General features: G+C 45.4%; 1 protein-coding gene and 1 pseudogene across 4 annotated transcripts in view; both read left to right on the forward strand.

Annotated features, from left to right (window-relative positions):
* XPC (XPC complex subunit, DNA damage recognition and repair factor) overlaps window positions 1-19,684 on the forward strand; it is a 27,700-nt gene extending 8,016 nt beyond the window's left edge. Inside the window, exons 4-16 of one of the 3 annotated variants that reach the window (XM_080672373.1) lie at window positions 2,359-2,482; window positions 3,784-3,868; window positions 6,315-6,472; window positions 6,971-7,091; window positions 8,482-8,571; window positions 8,732-9,616; window positions 11,265-11,425; window positions 12,876-12,957; window positions 16,124-16,258; window positions 16,338-16,507; window positions 17,048-17,141; window positions 17,695-17,784; window positions 18,777-19,684. In XM_080672373.1, coding sequence (XP_080528499.1) covers window positions 2,359-2,482; window positions 3,784-3,868; window positions 6,315-6,472; window positions 6,971-7,091; window positions 8,482-8,571; window positions 8,732-9,616; window positions 11,265-11,425; window positions 12,876-12,957; window positions 16,124-16,258; window positions 16,338-16,507; window positions 17,048-17,141; window positions 17,695-17,784; window positions 18,777-18,986 — 2,405 coding nt within the window. In that variant the 3' untranslated portion in view covers window positions 18,987-19,684. The remainder of the gene's footprint in view (window positions 1-2,358; window positions 2,483-3,783; window positions 3,869-6,314; window positions 6,473-6,970; window positions 7,092-8,481; window positions 8,572-8,731; window positions 9,617-11,264; window positions 11,426-12,875; window positions 12,958-16,123; window positions 16,259-16,337; window positions 16,508-17,047; window positions 17,142-17,694; window positions 17,785-18,776) is intronic. The other 2 variants (XM_080672374.1, XR_013960820.1) reach the window with 2 other exon arrangements.
* Window positions 5,429-5,818, forward strand: LOC308250096 (midkine-like; annotated as a pseudogene). The gene has a single exon. The product of its transcript is annotated as a midkine-like (transcript).
* Window positions 19,685-19,822: the final 138 nt, after the last annotated feature.

Here is a 19,822-nt window from a genome sequence, read left to right on the forward strand (position 1 = left end):
ATTTCATTTTCAAAATGTAATAGCTATCAGCTGTTAGAGTGTATATACATTTTTGGGGGACATCAGTATTCTCTTCCTTTGCTGTCAGTGGAGTTTCACCCTCCCTGCCTCCTTCCATTCTCTCAAGATCAATGGGAAGAATATCCTCTGGTGGATTTTGTTTTTTTTTAATTAAAAAACAAATACCCTTTATAGCTGTTTTCCCCCCTTTTTTTCTAATCCAGGATCTATTCAAGGTGTAAGCCTTCTATTGGTTGTCTATCTAGTCTCTTTTATTCTAGAACAGTACCCCCCACCCACCGTTTTTGTTGTTGTTGTTGTTGTTGTTGTTGTTTTGTTTTTCATAGCACAGCTTTTTTTTAGTGCCCTGGCCTCTTGTTTTATAGAATGTTTCAGGTTCTGGTTCTGTCTGATAAATAATCTAACATCTCATGATGTTGTTACAGTTGTTTCAGTATCCCATGTATTTCTTTCCCCTTTTTTTGGTTAATCCTCATCATTGATTTTTTTAGAGAGAGTGGAAGGGAGAGGGAGAGATAGAGAGAGAGAAACATCAAAGTGAAAGACACATAGGTTGGTTGCAACTGGACCAGGGCCGGGGATGGGGCCTGCAACCGAGATACGTGCCCTTGACGGACTTGAACCCAGGACCCTTCAGTCCACGGGCCTACGCTCTATCCATTGAGCCAAACCGGCTAGGGCTCCCAGGTATTTCTTATAAGTTGTAAATTAAGTTCAAAGACTTGATTGAATTTAGATGAAACTATTTTTTACCCAAGAATACTTCATAGGTGATGCTTTTTAATGCATTAAGAGACATCTACTGTCAGGTTGTCCTTCTAGTGATGCCAAAGTTGATCGTGTAAGTTGGTACTGCCCGATTGTGCCAATGTAAAGGTGCATTTTCCCTTTGTAATTAACTTTCTGGGGTTGTACTCTGATTCTGCGTGAATATCTTGTTCCCCAGTAATTTTTTACCTTTTTTTAATGTATTTTTATTGATTTTTTACAGAGAGGAAAGATGAGGGATAGAGAGTTAGAAACATCGATGAGAGAGAAACATCCATCAGCTGCCTCCTGCACACCTCCTACTGGGGATGTGCCCGCAACGAAGGTACATGCCCTTGACTGGAATCGAACCTGGGACCTTTCAGTCCACGCCGATGCTCTAGCCACTGAGCCAAACCAGTTAGGGCAATAATTTTTTACTTAATGGTTTTAGCATGTAGTAATGATATTGACTGGATCAAAAATTATTATATTGAGGATTGCACAATGGTAATAATCTGATTCTATCATTTTATGTACATTTATTAGTTGACTGATCTGTGAAGGAATTGTATATATTTAGCAAGTGCCTAATCTTACCTCCCTTTCAGGAATTGTAATTATTTAGTAATTTACTCTGAGTATCACTATGAACTTAGAGATTTTTTTTAATTACATATATTACCAGTTATCATCATTATACTTGAGCTTCAGATTGTCCCAAATTTGGCTGGTGGAAGCCCCTTTAAGCTAGCTACCCTCCCATGTCTTTTTGGCATGACCCCATTAGTTTTTTAGAACATTTATGCTTTCTGGTACAAATTGTTTCAGGCTCACTTTATACTTTCCAGACCTGGAATAAACTTTTTTTTTCTCCAAGAAGCCCTGGTTCATTTTAGTGGGGACTGGTAAATAGAAACCAAAATCTTGGCATTAGATGTTTTCATTGCTGAGCAGGTGTTATTGCTTCCAGGCCTAAAGCTCCTTTAACAGAGCCCTTTGCCAACGAAGTTAACAGTTAGATCCAGTTCAAAAAACTCAGTTTATTTCAGCTAGTATTCACTAGGGGATAAAGAGATGAAACAGATGCGTTTCTTGTCATTACAAGTTTACAACTAAGACTGAAAAACACTGAAATCATCACTACATACAAAGCAAATTGCGCTGTGTATTATGTAGTAATAAAAAGATAGAAAATTGTTCTAATTTGGCTTTTTTAAAAAAGAATAAGTATCTACTAAAACACACATGAGCATCAGCTCCTTGATAGCAAGGGTCTCTGTCTAATTCAAGTCAATATCTTTTAGCCTTAGTTTCCTTTTCTTCTTCTACCAGGACTACTTCTGTGGGTTTCTGTGTGGGTTAAATGAGACAAATAAATGTAAAACAGCGCAGTGCTGGCGTTTTATTGTTTTGTTTGTTGTTGGTTTTTTAGGTATTCAAAGCATGGAAGGAGTAGTTATCTCTGTGAGTTCTCCATCTCACATCCATTCCTCACTTCCTCCTTCCCAGCAAAACCTTGATTTTGTTCAGTAGAGTGGCTATTATTATAATTGCTGTTAATTGGTTTTTTAAAATTACTGTTGATAGAACTTAGTGAGCTCGTGCCAGGTGATGCGGCAGAAAATGCAACCTTCTCTCAATCTGTTCTGCCTATGAAGCCAGTGGAGATAGAGATTGAAACACCGGAGCAGGCGAAAGCAAGAGAAAGAAGGTAAGATTAGGCACTTGCTTCTACATTCCTATCACATGCCATTGGCAACTAATGAAAACTTCTGAGAAATACATAGGAGACCAGGGCTGAGTATCAAAGTGGTCAGGAGCCTTGGGTGAAAGAACCCTGGGCTCAACTTTAAGACTTGAGTGAGAAACTTTTGAATCCTGGCTGGGGCAGGAAATGGGGAGAGAATACTCCTATATATTGACCAACTTCTGTATGCCAAGGTTGTCCATTATCTTACTTAATGTCTAGAACAGTATATGAATGAGGAGTCAGAGGCTCAGAGAGGTTAAATATCATTTCAGGAGTCACTCAGCCAGTAAGTGGATGAGCCAAGATCTAAATCCTTGTCAGGCTGACTTGCAAGTTATGCTTTTCCCACCACATAACTCTGCAGGTCTTAATCAGTGCCCCACCATGGTAGGGAGCCCCCATTTCATCCCAATATACCCAGTACCTCTGTGGCTTCTGGTGGCTTGGAAATATGGAGCTCAACACCTGGTAGTTGACTGGTTCATGAGTTCCTCTCTATGATGGGCACATTATTTGCCGTGCCTAAGGAAGATAATAAAAGTCATTCAAGAAGCATCGTTTTGTGTGTGTTTTTTAATCCTCACCTGAGGATATTTTTTCCATTCGTTTTCAGACAAGAGTGGAAGGAAGGAAGGAGGGGGAGAGAGAGAAAGAGAAACACTGAGAGAGACACATTGATTGGCTGCCTCCCGCACCCACCCCAACCAGGGGTGGGGAGCAGACTCGCAATCGAGGTACATGCCCCTGCCAGGGAATCAAACCCAGTATCCTTTGGTCTCCGGGCTGACACTCCAACCACTGAGCCAAACCGGTCAGGGCTTAAGAAGCATCTTAAAAATGCATGGGACACATACATGAAAGAGATTTTACATCAGAACAGTAAAATACAAATGAGTGTACATTAATTGAATGTAAAGGCAGTGGTGGTTGCTAAGGCTGGAATTGGTAGTTGGAAGGTCAGGCAGTCAGAGAAGACTTCCTGGAGGAAGAGAACTTTGACTCATGTTCATGAGGCATGATTTGGTGCAGGTTGAGAGGAGGTCAGTCTAGGTAGAGACTGTCCTAAGCTACGATTTGTAGGTGAGAAAGGTGAGAAGAATCAGGAAATAGGTAGCTTTTTAAAAATTTACTTGAGTAGTACAGTCTTGTGCAGGAAAACAAGGAGAGTAAATCACATGCAATTAAGAAGTAAAAGAAATTGGGGGAATGAAGTCAGGTTTCAGTTTCCCAGTTCATTCTTGGATTTTCAATATGCATTACAGTGAAAAAATACAAATGGAGTTTGAGACCGCTCTTCGGAGACTGATGAAGCGTTTCAATAAAGAAGTCCATGAGGACACACACAAGGTAAGGGCAGGAAGTGAAGGGAGGGGACTGTGCTCCTCTCTGTTGAGGCAGAGTGCGGTGGCGGAAAGAGCTGGGGTTCGCAGTCAAGGAAACCTACGTCTTGTTCCTGGCTCTCCCACTCACTATGTGACCTTGGCAAGTTTCTTACTCTCTCTGAGGCTTAGTTTCCTCATCTTTGAAGTAGGGGATAATAACAGTGTCTTCCTCGGAGGGTGGTTGTGAGGATTAAATGTATATCACATGTGAAGTACAGAGTACAATGCCTGGCATGGAGCAGGGGCTAAAAAACAGACTCTCAGTCTCTTCTTTCCACAGTTTAATAACATTAATTCTGATCTCAGCTAAAATTGCTGGTTTTTGAATTCAGCTGGTAGTTATTGAACACGTATTCTGGACCTAGCAAGGTTCTTGGCGTTGTGGGAGAGAGACTTGTATAAAGCTTATTTTCTACAATTAAAGGGTTTCTGATGAAAGACCTCAAAACAAAGAAACTCAAGACTTAAAAGAAAGAGATTAGTGTGGGTTTGAGTAGCTGAGGAAGGCTTTATTTAGGAGAAAGGACTGGAGCTGTGTCTAAGAGAAAAGACAGTACGTTGAGATGGGAGTGGACAGAGTCTGGAAAGATTGCTGTCTCTGAGTTATGGAGGGAATGGTAGGACAACCAATTTGCCCACATCTTTGAATTACAGGAACTGGAGTGAGGCCCACCTCACAGTGGCCTTGGGAAATAAATAAGATAGCTCTGTTTCTTTTACCTCTTGGTGTTGGAGATTTGAAGCTGATGTGAGGGAAGAAGGGCAGTGCCATTAATTGAAATAGGGAGGCTGTAAGTGGGAAGGAAGGAAGACCGATTTTGAAGTGAAAATGATGCAAAGCTGTGAGAGAAAGGAAAGACAGTCACATGATCACTTCAGTAGGTTGAGGAAGGGTGGGGTTGGAGGTCAGATATGGGACAGGTGTGGGGTCTAAAGTGGAGGAGATTGCGTTCAAGCACACATGGAAATGCAGACAACAGTACAGTGAGCCCATGCTATCCACCAGCTTTGACAGTTACAAGCCCGTGAGCAGTCTTGCTATTCTTTCCCTCCATCCATTTTCCCTCCTGAGCAAACTCCAAACATTGTAGCATCTCCTCCATAATTCCTTCAGTATATATCTAAAAGACAAGGCCTCTGCCCTAGCTGGTTTGGCTCAGTGGATGGAGTGTCGACCTAGGGACTGAAGGGTCCTGGGTTCGATTCCCGTCAAGGGCACATGCCTGGGTTGCGGGCTCAGTTCCCAGTAGGGGGCATGCAGGAGGTAGCCAATCAATGATACTCTCTCATCATTGATGTTTCTGTCTGTCTCCCTCTTCCTTCCTCTCTGAAATCAATAAAAATATATTTAAAAAATAAAAAATAAAAGACAAGGCCTCTTAGAAGAAGAAAAAAGTTTGTATTTTGGAGCTTTGAGATTTGAGATTCTTTTGAGTAGTTAGAAGAAGAGGGGTTGAAAAGCAAAATCTTAGGGAGCGGATGGGCCAGCGCTGGAGGGAGCGAAGCATCACGGGCAGCAAGCAAGATGGAGCACCGAGGCTTCCTCCTCCTCGCCTTCCTCACCCTGCTGGCGCTCATCTTCGTGGTGGCCAAAAAGAAAGACAAAGTGAAGAAGGGTGGCCCGGGGAGCGAATGCGCTGAGTGGACCTGAGGGCCCTGCACCCCTAGCAGCAAGGACTGCGGGGCCCAGACTCAGCGCATCCGGTGCAGCGTGCCATGCAACTGGAAGGAGTTTGGAGCCGACTGCAAGTACAAGTTTGAGAGTTGGGGGTCGTGTGATGGGAGCTCAGGCACCAAAGCCCGCCAAGGCACCCTGAAGAAGGCGCAGTACAATGCCCAGTGCCAGGAGATCATCCGCGTAACCAAGCCCTGTACCGCCAAGGCCAAAGCCAAGAAAGGGAAGGGAAAGGACTAGAGGCCAGGCCTGAATGCCAAAGAGCCCCTGGCCCACGTCCTTCCTCCCACGGCCCCACTATAGCCCACCAATGCCTTTTGTGACTCTTCAGCTTTATCAATCATGCCCTGCCCTTTCCCTTCCCTCCCCCGCTCCCCCCCAAGTGCCCAAAAGTGGGGAGGGACAAGGGATTCTGGCAGCTTGAGCCTCCCCCAAAGGAATTTGATTCCCATGCCCCTGTTGTTCTTACCCACAATGACGCCATTGCTAAAAAACAAATAAAACTCATTTTCTCCCAATAAAAGCTTTTTTTTAATATTAAAAAAGAGCAAAATCTTGGGAAATGGGATGTTTCTCTCCCCCTACCTTGTCTCTGAAATCAATAAAAGCATATTTTTCAAAACAGAAATATCAACAAATACATCCTGCCTACAAAATGTCTTTTAATTCAGCAGCAAAAATCCCCCTCTAATGTTCAGCTTTTCTTTCATGTATTCCTTTTTCTCTTTCTCTCCAGGTTCACCTTCTGTGTCTGTTAGCAAATGGCTTCTATCGAAATCACATCTGTAACCAGCTCGATCTTCAGGCTATTAGCCTCTCCATCATCCCGATTCACTTTACCAAAGTGCCTCCGCAAGACGTGGACATCTGCTACCTGTCAAACCTGGTGAAATGGTATGGCCCTCTGGCCTGTGCTGCACAGCCTTAGTGTAGGATTTGTGTGTCTCTCAGAGGTTGGGAACAGTCACTTAACACAGATATCCCCTGAGGTGATCCTGTAAGCCAGGCAGTGGGCACAGCATTAAAGTCAGAGAATTGTCAGTCATGATCTCTGTCCCGGAAGAGCTCCCAGGTGAGTCTGGGTGATAAATATACCCCCAGGTAATTAGTGTGACCATTGCTCTGAAAGCAGTGTGCTTGGCAATGCGGACACAGAGCCAGGGCACTTATCTCAGCTGGGGGCACTGGTAAGGCTCCAGAGCAAGGTAAAGTCTGAATTGAGTCTTTAATGATGAGTAAGAGTTACCCAAACAGGTGGGGAAAGTAGAACAAAAGCAGGCAGGGCTCACAATTTCCTTCTCAGACTGCCCCTTCCGATTTTCTTGTCTATAAAGAACAGAGTTCCTCTTTGCTCTGACTTCTCACACAAGGGAATGCCCGGCTTCTCTCCAGGTTCATTGGAACATTTACAGTTAACTCTGACCTTTCAATCAGTGAGCAAGACGGCCTGCAAACTACGTTGGAAAGGAGATTTGCGATTTACTCTGCACGAGATGATGAAGAATTGGTCCATGTGAGTGATGCTTCCTGGCAGCACTAATTTTATTACTGTAGCAAATGACGATGGCAGTCATGTGCCAGATATAAAGTAAAACTAGGTACTGCAGCTCAAATAGGCTAAGTAACTTTCTTAGGGTCACTCAGTTGACAAGCATTGGAATCAGGATTGGGACCAGCGTGTGAGTTGAAGGCCTACACTCTTTCTATTACTTGGTGTCCTCGTTTGTGGATTTTTGGTCAGGTGCCCTAGAATTGTTTCCTTTAACTATTTAGAAATTGTGTTCAGAAGTTCCAAGGAAATGTTTAAAATTGGCTGTGAAATCCTTAAGAAAGTGTTTCCATGCCTTCCAATTTGGGTGATGGCATTGGCAGGCAGCCATGCAGTGAGGAGAGTTATATCTACCAAAAGGAGTCCTGGTGAAGAGTCTTATGTGTAGACAGGCTTGAAAATACCCTCAGGTAGGGCTCTGTCTGAATAAAACAAAAACAGAGCTAGGTATTTGGTTTAATCCCTGGAAGATTCCTGTGAATACATAACACTTGTGCCTGAGCCTCAAATTCCCTGTTTGTTTAGGGAAATTGACCAGACTTTTTGAATCTTACAGGCTAAGTGCCTGTCATCTTTACCTCTCTTCTGACTTGGCTTGGTAAAGTCTGAGATACCTGGCATGGCCAGTAATTATGCTGTAATACCACCATCCAGAGGAAAACATTAATATTTTAGTATTGTCCTCCCAAACTTTGTTCCTGTGTATTTGTGTACATATACTAGTATACTGGTTTTGTTTGTGAGGGTGTTTTTAAAGCAAAAAAATATAGTGGGGTTTTTTTAAAGATGAACAATTTAGTGATGTTTAGTGTATTTAGAGTTTTGTTTGACAACCATCTCGGTTTCCAAAACATTTTTGTTATCCAAAAGGAAATCCTGTACCCATTAAACAGTTATTCCTTCTTCTACCTCCTCCCACCTCCTCATACACCTGGCAACCACCAATGTGCATTCTGTCTAATGATATATATATTCTGGATATTTCATATAAAAGGTAAGCTGAAAAAAAAAAAAAACACCACATATAAACAGCCATAACCCAATATATACAGAGGTAGATCCTTTTTCAAATATGCATATATGTTTATATTTGTGTATAATTTATTCTTAGAGAAATTAGCATTATATATTTAAACACAAACTTCTCTTTTTCTTTACTATATGGTGAACATTTTCCTGTTTTTTCTACAAATATAGATCTCTGTTACATCGTTTTTAATAGTGTTGTGGGTTCCAGACTCTTTGGTTATTTCTAACTTTTCCCTATTATAAATGAGCACCACCACAACAACATTTAATTAATTAAACCCTTAATCCTTTCTGAGGATAAATGTGTTATCCTTTTTTATTACAGATATTTTTACTGATGCTCCGGGCCCTGCAGCTCCCAACCCGACTCGTATTGTCTCTACAGCCAGTTCCTCTGAAGTTATCAGTAGCCAAGGTGAGGTTCTTGGGGCTTCCAGAGAAAAGGGTAGTTGGTCAGGGAGAAGTGAGAAATTATCATACTTTTTAAAAATTGGTCATTAGACTGTTTTTAATGGTCAGATTACAGGGTCTCTATCTTATCATTGGCAAAAAAGAAAATTTCTGTTTTGTTTAAGGGAAAGAAGCCTAAAGATAGATCCACAGAGGGTCCTGAAGGCTCCTCAGAGACTTCCAGCCAAGTCTCAGAAAATCAAACCAAACCAAAGACCGGCAGAGGAACCAGAAAAGCGGGCACTTCTTCTAAAGGCACCAACAGTCCAAGTGCCAAAGGGAAGAGTAAGGCAGCTGCCGTGGGGAAGAAATGGAGAGAGCCCTCCTCCAGTGGGGGAGAAGAGGGCAAGGTGGAAGAGCAGGAGGAAACCCAGAGACAATTGCATGGCCGGAAGCGACGGGTGGCCTCTAGGGTGTCTTACAAAGAGGAGAGTGGGAGTGACGAGACCAACAGTGGCTCTGACTTCGAGCTCTCCAGTGGGGAAGCCCATCATCCATCTGATGAGGATTCTGAGCCTGGTCCTTCGAGGCAGAGGAGGGCCCCGGCCCCTCAGAGGACAAAGGCAGGGTCCAAAAGTGACTCCAGGACCCGACATGGGAGCCACCCTAAGCATCCTGACTCTCCAGCAGCATCCACAAGCTCTTCAAGCAGTAAGAATAAGAGAGGCAAGAAAATGTCCAGTGATGGTGAGGGGACAGAAAAAGGGAAAACAGCTGGTGTGGACCAGTGGCTAGAGGTGTTCTGTGAGCGGGAGGAAAAATGGGTGTGTGTGGACTGTGTGCATGGTGTGGTGGGCCAGGCTGTGACATGTTACAGATACGCCACCAAGCCCATGGCCTACGTTGTGGGCTTTGACAATGATGGTTGGGTCCGGGATGTTACCCAGAGGTATGACCCAGCCTGGATGACAGCGACCCGCAAGTGCCGGGTTGATGCCAAGTGGTGGGCTGAAACCCTGAGACCCTACCAGAGCCCATTGGTGGAAAGGGAAAAGAAAGAAGACTTGGAGGTAAGGCCTCGGCTGCCACGGGCTCAAAGACTCAATCAAGTTATTAAAATTATTCCCATGTTTGAGCACTTTTGTATGCCCAGCCCTATGTTGGGTATTTTTAGGGTTTATCTCATTAGTTATCATAATTCTATAAAGCTGGGACTATTACTGCCTTTTTTTTTTTTTTTACCAGTTAAGAATTTAGGATTGAAGCGATTGACTGACTGACTTGGCATTTGAACCCAGATCTATCTGGCTTTGAAGCCTGTATACTTGTAGTTATTGCCCAGTTATTTTGGAGTTTTAAAATAATTTATGCAAGTCATACTGAGGGAAAGAAGAAAAAACTCATTAATATGATTACTGCCCTCCTTTTCAGGCCGTACCCACTCACAAAACACATACACAACCCTCCATGGATCTAGAACACTCATCTCCTGGGAAGGAGGGGACTCAGGATGAGGAATACCTTCAGTCTGTTGAGAAGGCACACTGGGAAGCTGACTTCTAGACTGAAAGGACCTGGTGTGTCGCTTGGTTTTAGGAGGAGGCCTGAGCTCCTATGCACAGCAGTGGTGGCATTGAGTGGAGCTCAGCATTTCCACATGGGAACGTGCCCAGATTTGCTGGCGAATTGTTCCCAGTTCCTCAGATGGGTGAACCATGGGCTTATTTAGCATTCTCTGTATCGTACAGTTCATCCTGCATTGAGAGTTTCCTCTGGGGGTGTTCTGGTTCATTTTACTGAAAAATGTCATAGTAGATGGGAATTGTGCAGATGGCATTGTGACTAACCTAATGAAGTCTGTACTGGAAGCTAAACATGTGGAGAGTCTATCCTACTCCTGGCTACTCCTTATTGCCCGTCCTCACTAATATATTTGGGAGTTTTCAAGAACTGCTAAGGAACTACCCACGAAACCTTGGTGAATCAGATGTGAATTACAGCAGTGGCATTGTCCACTGAAAAATCAAATTCCTGCCCTAGCCGGTTTGGCTCAGTGGATAGAGCGTCAGCCTGCAGACTAAAGGATCCCAGGTTCAATTCTGGTCAAGGGCACATACCTGAGTTGCAGGCTCAATCCCCAGTGTGGGGAGCGTGCAGGAGGTAGCCAATCAGTGATTCTCTCTCATCATTGATGTTTCTATCTCTCTCTCCTTCTTCCTTCCTCTCTGAATCAATAAAAATGTATTAAAAACAGAAAAATCAGATTCCTTATAGAAGTGCTAAAAGAACATGTATTATAGTAGACTAAAAAAAGTCACAAGGTGTGAACAACTCATTTTTATTTCCTGTGAGCAGTCAAGGAAACCCACATTGCAGAATAGTGATGCCACTTGGAGATAAGACCTCTTTCCTAAAGAAAACTGTTTTTGTTCCTTGGAACTCCTTAGTAGAGTGGACACTCATCTGCTAGGACTCACTGAGGAACAGTTAGATGACTTTACAAAGTTGCTATAAGCCACAGAATTACTTGGTTCTTAATAGCTTTTGATTTATCTGAAACCTCCTTAACAACAGAGCTACAAAGGCAATGTTACAATCATTGGTGCTCATGAAACCTGCTTCGCAGTCTGTAAACAAGTTGGTCTGAGGATTGCCCATATCAGACCTCACTTCCTCTTCTAAACCACATGCTCAGCATTATCTCTCTGGCCTTTGCAGTTTCAGGCAAAGCACCTGGACCAGCCTTTGCCCACTGTCATTGGCACATATAAGAACCACCCTCTGTACGCCCTGAAGAGGCATCTCCTGAAATACGAGGCCATCTATCCTGAGACAGCCGCCATCATTGGGTATTGTCGTGGAGAAGCTGTCTACTCCAGGTACGTCTGGTGGCCTAGTGGGCTTCCTGATGGCCTGGGATTATCAGCCTCCTGGGGCAAGGGGCTGATAATATCATTTATCAGACAGGATGAGTTTTATAGTGTGTGCATGTGCTATTGTGTGTGGGGATGGGTAGAAGAGATTAAAGATTGGAAATTAAAACAACATGGAATAAAAGATAAACAGGAGGGAAAAAGTTATAGGGGGAAATAAAAATAGGACAAGTAAGGATTATATAGAGCAATATAAACACACCCCTCAAATATCAATTAAAAATATACAAAAGGAAATAAATGATTTGGTAATGAAAGTTAAAGTACTTGGATATTTTAATGTGTACAAAGCTTCTGTTTTGGAAGATGAAAAGTTCTGAAGATGGTTAGTGGTGATGGTTGACAACAATGTGAATGTACTTAATGCTACTGAACCATACACTTTAAAAATGGCAAAAATAGTACATTTTTATGTTATGTATGTTTTACCACAGTAGAAATACTGAAGAAGAAGTGAAGGGAGAATGAGTGGGAAATGAATGTAAAATATATACAAAATTAAAACAGGAAAATATTTAATATAAATAAAAGGTGAAGAAAAATAAAAGTAGAAGCAGAGCTTTTAAGAAATGACAGTAGAAAGAACACAAAAGAAAGATTTTTTAAATTATTAAAATACAAGACCAAAAAATAGATGTTCTTAAGAAATGTGAAAAGAGAGAGAAAAGAAGGAGATACAGGGAAACTTCATGAGGAGATGGTTTGAGTCCTCTGACTGGGGACCACTTCCTGCATGTCAGTCCTGCAGGGAGTCACCCTGGACCCTCAGTTCAGGGTCTGTGTTGGAAAGTAGAATTGCAAGGCTGGGGGATAGCTCTTAGCTCTGGAAGGAGAGTGAAGCCAGAGGATCTCTCCCCATAAACACAGGCCGCCAGGAATTATTTGACCGTTCCACGTGCATAAGTCTTAATTCCATGGTTATTTATTAACGCAATTATAATTTCCATGTAGTCTTTTGGGTTCACCACCCCTTCCCTGGACACTTGTCCCTCTGGTATTGGCAGCAGACCAGATCCTGGGCAGACATGTGCTCAGTGGTGAGGAAATGTGCCTTCAGTGCTGTGACTTTTGCCTCTCCCCTATAGGCTGCAAAGGGACTCTCATTATGGGAGGAGAGGAGATGGTACCGCATGAAGCCTAAGACAGAAGTGTAATTCTGTTTAGGGTTTGTAAGTGAACTCACACACCCACTAAGATGGGAAGTCCAAGTTTACTCTTTGCCTGAGGCAGGTCCCCTGGCTTTCTCAAGAGCAGAGCCCGAGAAGAGTACACAGGCTGTGCTCTTCCTCCTGGGAGGTCATATGAACACCCGGGTCCTCAGGGTTCCTCTCCATACTGTGCTCCATCAGGGTGTGAACTGAGTTTCTCCTTTGTCTCCCTCTGTTGGCTCCGGCAGGGATTGCGTGCAAACCCTGCACTCCAGGGACACATGGCTGAAACAAGGAAGAGTGGTGAGGCTTGGAGAAGTGCCCTACAAGGTAACCGGAGCTGGGTGGGCACCCTTCAGACGAGGAGGGCATCGGGAGACTCAGGACCAAGACTGAGTGGAACAGCTGAGTGCAAAGGAGTGAAGACTGAGGGCTGCTGAGTGTATGCCCAGGATAGCAACCCAGGTCTGCTTTCCTAGCTTGAGAAGGAGAAAAGCATTTAAATTATGTCTAACTTTAATGAGGAATTTGTAAGAGATGGATTGTCCAGAGCGTGCAAGAAATCTACACCAAAAAGCAGCCCTCAGACTCCTGGTGTGTGTGTCTCAAAGGCCTTGTAGATTGGAACTGTTACTGAGTTGCTCTAAGCGGCCAAAGCCCTGCTTTATGTAGACACATACGCCAGTCATCAGTGTCCTTCCGCTTGGCAACTTACCATTTTGTATGTATATGCTCTCTACTGAGTCTCAACAGCCATGGGAGTTAGCATTATGATGCCCATTTTACATATGAGAAATGGAAACGGGAGAAATTACTTGTCCAAGGCCTTACAGTTAGGAAAATGGGTGCCCAGACAACAATCCAGGCCCTGCCTCCACTCCAGTGTCATTTCTCTCCCTCTGTGCTCCTGCTCTCAGCCAGGCCAGCTGCCTGCGAGAAATAGGGATTCACTATAGTACCACAAAGGCTTGTCACAGGACACATAGCCGGTCACAGAGACACATTTGTTCTTTTTTGTCAGAACCCAAAAGGAGCCCTTTGGGTTGTGAGACTAGGGAGCTTGGCAGGGAGTGGAGACACCTCAATTTGGTGGGAAAGAGCTGCAGTTCTTGGGAGCGGGTCACTGCCAAAAGCAGGCTTGAGTGCATTATGCTGCCTGCATGGACCGCTAGGGTTTCCATATCAAATAACCAGTCTCTTCATTCTAAAATGGCACTGTCTGATTGCAATATAAGGGGAGCCACAAATTTAAAATTTTTAGTAGCCATATTTAAATATTTTAATATTTTAACATCTATACTAATAAAAGAGTAATATGTTAATTAGACCAGACGTCTTCCCGACGTCCTCCCTGACAAAGCCAGGCCAGGCGAAGTCGCCCCCAGTCCTGAGCGCCTCTGGTCAGCCACGGCGAAGCCAGCCTGGGTCCCAGGTGCCTGCAGCCAGCCAGAGGGAGGGAAGCCCGGGTCCCAGGTGCCCGTGGCCGGCTGGAGGAGGGAAGCCTGGGTCCTGGGGGGGTGGGTGCTGAGGCAGAGGCGGTTAGGGGTGATCAGGCCAGGAAGGGAGCAGTTAGGGGTGATCAGGCAAGCAGGTAAGTGGTTAGGAGCGATCAGGCAGGCAGGTGAGTGGTTAGGGGTGATCAAGCAGGCAGAGGGGTTAGGGACGATCAAGCAGGCAGGCAGGCAGAGGGGTTAGGGGCGATCAGGCAGGCAGGCAGGCCAGTGGTTAGGAGCCAGCGGTCCCGGATTGCGAGAAGGTGCAGGCTGAACTGAGGGACCCTCCCACCGACACCCCCACCCCCATGCAAGGATTTCATGCACCGGGCTTCTAGTACTTAAATATTTTCAAATATATTTGAAATCTTGTCATTTCAACATGACATGTTTTGGAATGTTAATGAGATATTTTACATTTTTTTCTTAGTGAGGCTTTGAAATCTAATATTTTACTTTCAATACATCTCAGTTGTGACTACTACATTTCAAATGTTCGTGGCTATTATAATAGCACAGTTCTAGCATAATCCCAAATCTCAAGTCCTCCTTTTGTTCTGAAACCTACTGTCCAGCTCCCTATCTTCTCTTGCTTGGATCACAGCCACCTTCAGCTCTTCAGTTCACTGTCAATTTCGCCATCATGGGATCTTTCTAAAACATAGAGTTGCATGTGACACCTCCTGGGTAGCCCACCCTCACCCTACTCGGAGTCATGTCTTTCATGAAGCACAAAACCTGTGCTACTCTGATACTCGCCTCTTCTCTGGCCACATTTCCTCCTGCATGCCAGACTACTTCGGCAGTCCCAAATACTTTGGTTCCAAACACCTTTCTCTCAGTCCTTTTTCACTTAACCAGTCCCTCTTTTGCCCTTTGAGACTCAGTGAGATGGGGCCTGTTCTGAACAGCTTGTCTTACCCTCTCCCTCCTCAGGGCTGGGCAAGGGGTCCTGCCTGTGGGCGCCATTCTGCCTTATATTCTTTACACTGAATTGTAGTCTTCTCTGTCTCCCCATAGGAGCCTGTGCTCCTTAAGAACAAAGACTGCCCTTTCTCTGCCCCTAACGACTGGTGTCACCGTGTGTCTGTAATAGATACTCGTTGGATCTTTACTTAATTAACAGCATTGGATGAATGGCTTCCTGAGAAAGGGACTGTCGTTCCCACAGGGTGACAGAGATGGTGTGCCCAGTTTCCCTGGCAGAAATGGCCACTAGAACAGCAGTCAGCAGTCCACAGCTCGCAGATCACATCCAACCTAGGTCCTGTCTCAGAATGGCGTTTACATTTTTTTATGGATTGTAAAAAGGGAGAAATAAAGAATATGCAACAAAGGCTGTATGTGACCCTTTACAGAAAAGGTTTGCCAACCCCTGCACTAAAAGCAGCCCAGGCCCAATAGCCCATCCTTAGCCCACGCCTGTGCCACTCCTCGTAGAAATTACACAATCTTTTCCTCCTTGCCAGTTCTCTGCTCCCTTTACCCCTTCACTTCCCAGTGAAAATTTTGGTATTGACCATTAGACATCAGTAATGTAGGGTGCTCAGGGTCCCAAACTATCAGTGCCTTCCAGAGTCCATGGCACAGTTAGTTTTCTAGGGTTAAATCCTGGCCCTGTCATTCACCCAGCCATGGGATCTTAAGTGACATCATTTCTGAGTTCCAATTTCCATTTCAGTGATGAAAGTATTGAACAAAGTATAGTAATCCTCCCCTTATCTGTGGTTTTGCTGTCTGCTGTTTGTTACCCACAATCAATCACAGTCTGAAAATGTTAAATACACATAGAGCACTGAGAACAATGCCTGATACAGTGAGCACTCTGTAGAAGTTAGCTGGTGGTACTCGTGCTAATAGTACTAAAGGGGATAAAAAGCACACCCATCCCAGGTTTGTTTGTTTTGTAACAGGTGCAAAGCACTGAACACAAGGCCTGCTATACAGTAAGCACTCAGGAAGTAGTAGCCTTCGTTGTAAACTGGCTGTTCCCTCTGGTGTAGATGGTGAAAGGCTATTCCAACCGGGCCCGGAGAGCCCGCCTTGCTGAGCCCCAGCTACAGGACCAAAATGACCTGGGCCTATTTGGCAAGTGGCAGACAGAGGAATACCAGCCACCCGTGGCTGTGGACGGCAAGGTAAGGGCAGCGCTCAGTGGGTCAGGACCAGGCCGCTTCATTCTGCAGCTGGCCAGACCTGGCATGCCAACCTCTGCAGGTCCCCCGGAATGAATTTGGGAACGTGTACCTCTTCCTGCCCAGCATGATGCCTGTTGGCTGTGTTCAACTGAATCTGCCCAACCTGAACCGCGTGGCTCGTAAGCTGGGCATCGACTGTGTCCCGGCCGTCACCGGCTTTGATTTCCATAAAGGATACTCCCATCCCATGTGCGTGAGGGGCCTTCCATAGAAACTGGAAGGAGGGCGGGAGGTCATGGTGAAGTGAGTGGGAAATTGGTGTGGGACTGGGGGAGGGAGAGGTCCAGTGGCTCTGATTTTCCAGGGTTTACTCTGAATTTGCAAATTCAGCCTAACACTTTACCTTTTACGCTTTGACTCTTACTCTAGCTTCTATCGAAAAGCAGCAAAACCAGTGAAACCAGCCCCTAATAATGTTAGATTAAAACACTTTTTTCTGGGGGTGGTCACAGGTGACCTAATGGGGTCAGCGTCCTTCCTGGTTGGTGACCTCTGTCCTGCATGTAGGTGGGTGGGCAGGGGCTCTTATCCCAGCTCTTAGGCAGGGCCCGGAAGAAGCAGTGCCAGGTCCACAGGCTTTCCTTCTGCATGAGTGGCATCTGTTAGCAGCTATGGCCAGGACTGTGGACCAGCTGACTCAGGAAACCCTTCAGAGCTTAGGAGCGGCCTACTGTCCTCCACAGTGGGAGGAGGAAAGGCGAAAGTCCACCCCCTGTTGCATCCCCACAGAACTGACGGGTACATAGTCTGCGAGGAATACAAAGACGTGCTCCTGGCTGCCTGGGAAAATGAGCAGGCACTCATTGAAAAGAAGGAGAGGGAGGTGAGCAGTCTGGCAAGGGCTGGCCTGGGTGGGGCTTGGAATGGGAAAGCAAAATGGCAGGGGAAAGCAAGCACACTGGACGGGCTGTGCCTCACTTACAGCAACTATAAAGGAGAGTCTATGCACTCTGAAGCTCTTTCTGGCTCCAACTCCATGGAAGGCCCCCTAGGGAGCCAGCACTGGAAAAAAAACAATCCTTCCTACACATCAAAATCTACTATCTGCCTGGATCTCAGCTCTAGGGACAACTTCCCTGCTGCTGATACCTGCCTCTGTTAAAAGGAATTGTCTATGGTCCAGGTCTGGAGAACCTCCCCTAAAAATTTTGGAGTCGAAAATAATTTTAAAAAGGGCTTTTTTTATGCCTGTCATGCCTTTTATAAATCATTCCAATCTTAAAACTGAGACTTGATACAGTTAAGAAACTTTTTTTTAACCTAAAGTGTGTGTGTGTGTGTGTGTGTGTGTGTGTTTTCACAGGTTCCATCTTATTTTTCCTGAAAATAGCAGTACTCAACATTTTATGCTTACCTATGTCGTTTTTTTGCTGCAGAAAAGGGAGAAGCGGGCGCTTGAGAACTGGAAGCTGCTGGCTAAGGGACTGCTCATCAGGGAGAGGCTGAAGCTTCGCTATGGGGCCAAGGTGAGTGTGGGGCCTTCATAAAGAAGACAATCCTGGGGTGGAAAGGGGTACTCAGAATCACTGACCCGCATTCTGCCTAGATGTCAAGTCATAGATCAATCAGCTTTATGTTTTGATGCCACAGACCTGTCCGCTTACCTTGTTGGGGAAGGTGTCCTTGGAGTCAGCCTCAGCTGCCTCTTCTGGCCCCCAGCCCTGCCCCAATATCCCCTTTTCCGCTCTTATCTGCACAAGTGAGGAGGTGCATGCTCTGGTGCTAAGCCCATTCAAAAGAGACGAGGTCTGTACTTCTGCGTGTGACCCACCATTCAGCCTGGTGGTGCTCTCAGTGCCTGCGATCATCCCTCAGGACAGGAATACTCACGCAGCACCTGCCATGTGGCAGGCCAGCCTGTGGACACAGGTGCGGATTTGACATGCAGGCCCGACACAGTCACGTGGTGTGATCAGTACTGTGTCAGATACAGCAGAAAAATGCTCTGGGAGCAGCTGTGACCACACATCACCTACCCCACATGCTTCTCCCTCAAATCCCATCAATGACCTCTTCACTGGGCTTCATGCCTGACTGGTTCCTTCCTAGCACTGTGGTCTCACCCTCTGCATCCAGCTCCCCGCCCCAGCCGGCCCAGGCTCAAGGAGTACCTCCTCAGAGCACTGGGCACTTTTGTTCAGAAGTGAAGTAATACATGCAAAGCACCAGTCAGTAATGATATCCTAGATTTGATTGTACACTCCCCTTGCCCAGCCTAGACATCTTGGTGTTCCCTCAGCTTGTAAGTTATCAGTACCTGCTTGGATGAGTCCCCAGTCTGAGGAAGACACAGGAAGACAGGCCTTAGTTCTTCCCCAGCCCCATGCAGTACCCTTGTCCTCCAAGCCATACAGCTCCAGGCAGCCTGTTGCTAGGAGCTTTACTGCCTCGTGAGGGTGTTTCCTCGTGTCTATCTGGTCACTGACCTGTGGCCTATGTACTGCCCCCACCTCTCCAGAGTGGAGCAGAAACTCCCCACCCAGCAGGAGGTGGGCTCTCTTCTGATGAAGAGGAAGGAACCAGCTCGCAAGCAGAAGCGGCCAAGATCCTGGCTGCTTCCTGGCCCCAGAACCGAGAAGCTAAAGAAGAGCAGAAGCCAAAGTGCCCTAAGAAAACCAAAAGGGAAAAGGCAGAGGCTTCCCACCTGTTTCCATTTGAGAGGTTATGATGTGAGTGGCCATCTCATGACAGGATCTGGCCCTTGGGCCCGACACCTACCCAGGCCTTGAGGCCATGGTATCTCCACGGAGAAGGCAAATGAGCAGCGTGGGTTGCAGACAAGGATCCGGGGACAGCAGGGTCAAATTGAGGTGGTGGGACAGCAGGGTCAAATTGAGGTGGTGCTGCAGGTCTAGTGTGGCCCCAGTCCTTCTCAGATTCACTCAGCACAGGGCCTTCAAAGTTTCTTGCTCCCACACCATATGTTTTGAGCTATGGAACCATTCCCTGGAGACCCTCGTGCACTTAGACCTGCTTCTTCCCATCTTTTGAAACATGAGTCCGTTTTTTATAGAGACCCCCTGGGAAATTTTCGGATAATGGTACATTAGGAATACACCAGTCCTTTCTTCCAGATTCTTCATCTGTCAGACACTGGTGCTCTCGCCTCTCTTACAGACTTCAGACCCTCTCTCTGCAGGCCACTCATTTTCCCTCAATCAGGTTTATTAATACTGCCTAATGCTGCCTCTTTATAGCATGGGGAGCTCAGGTCAACTCGGATTCTGGTATTGTTGGGATCCACTTTTCGAAGTTACATTTCATGATGGCAGAAGACTAGAATCATTACTGGATAAATTTATAAAGCTCTATGGCACTGTAGGTATTTAGAATAACATTTTGAGAAAAAAATAAAGCATTTATCTAAAAAGACTCAGCTCTACATTTTCTTTCAGATTTTGCGTCAGCTAAGAAAACATGCTGTGATTTGTATACATGTCAAGACTGAAGATAAGTTCTGTTTTCTTGTAGGCTGGGGGCTTACACACATGGATTTTTTTTCTA

The sequence above is a fragment of the Plecotus auritus genome (assembly GCF_963455305.1).
Source record: "Plecotus auritus genome assembly, chromosome: 6".
Classification (NCBI taxonomy): Eukaryota; Metazoa; Chordata; class Mammalia; order Chiroptera; family Vespertilionidae; genus Plecotus; species Plecotus auritus.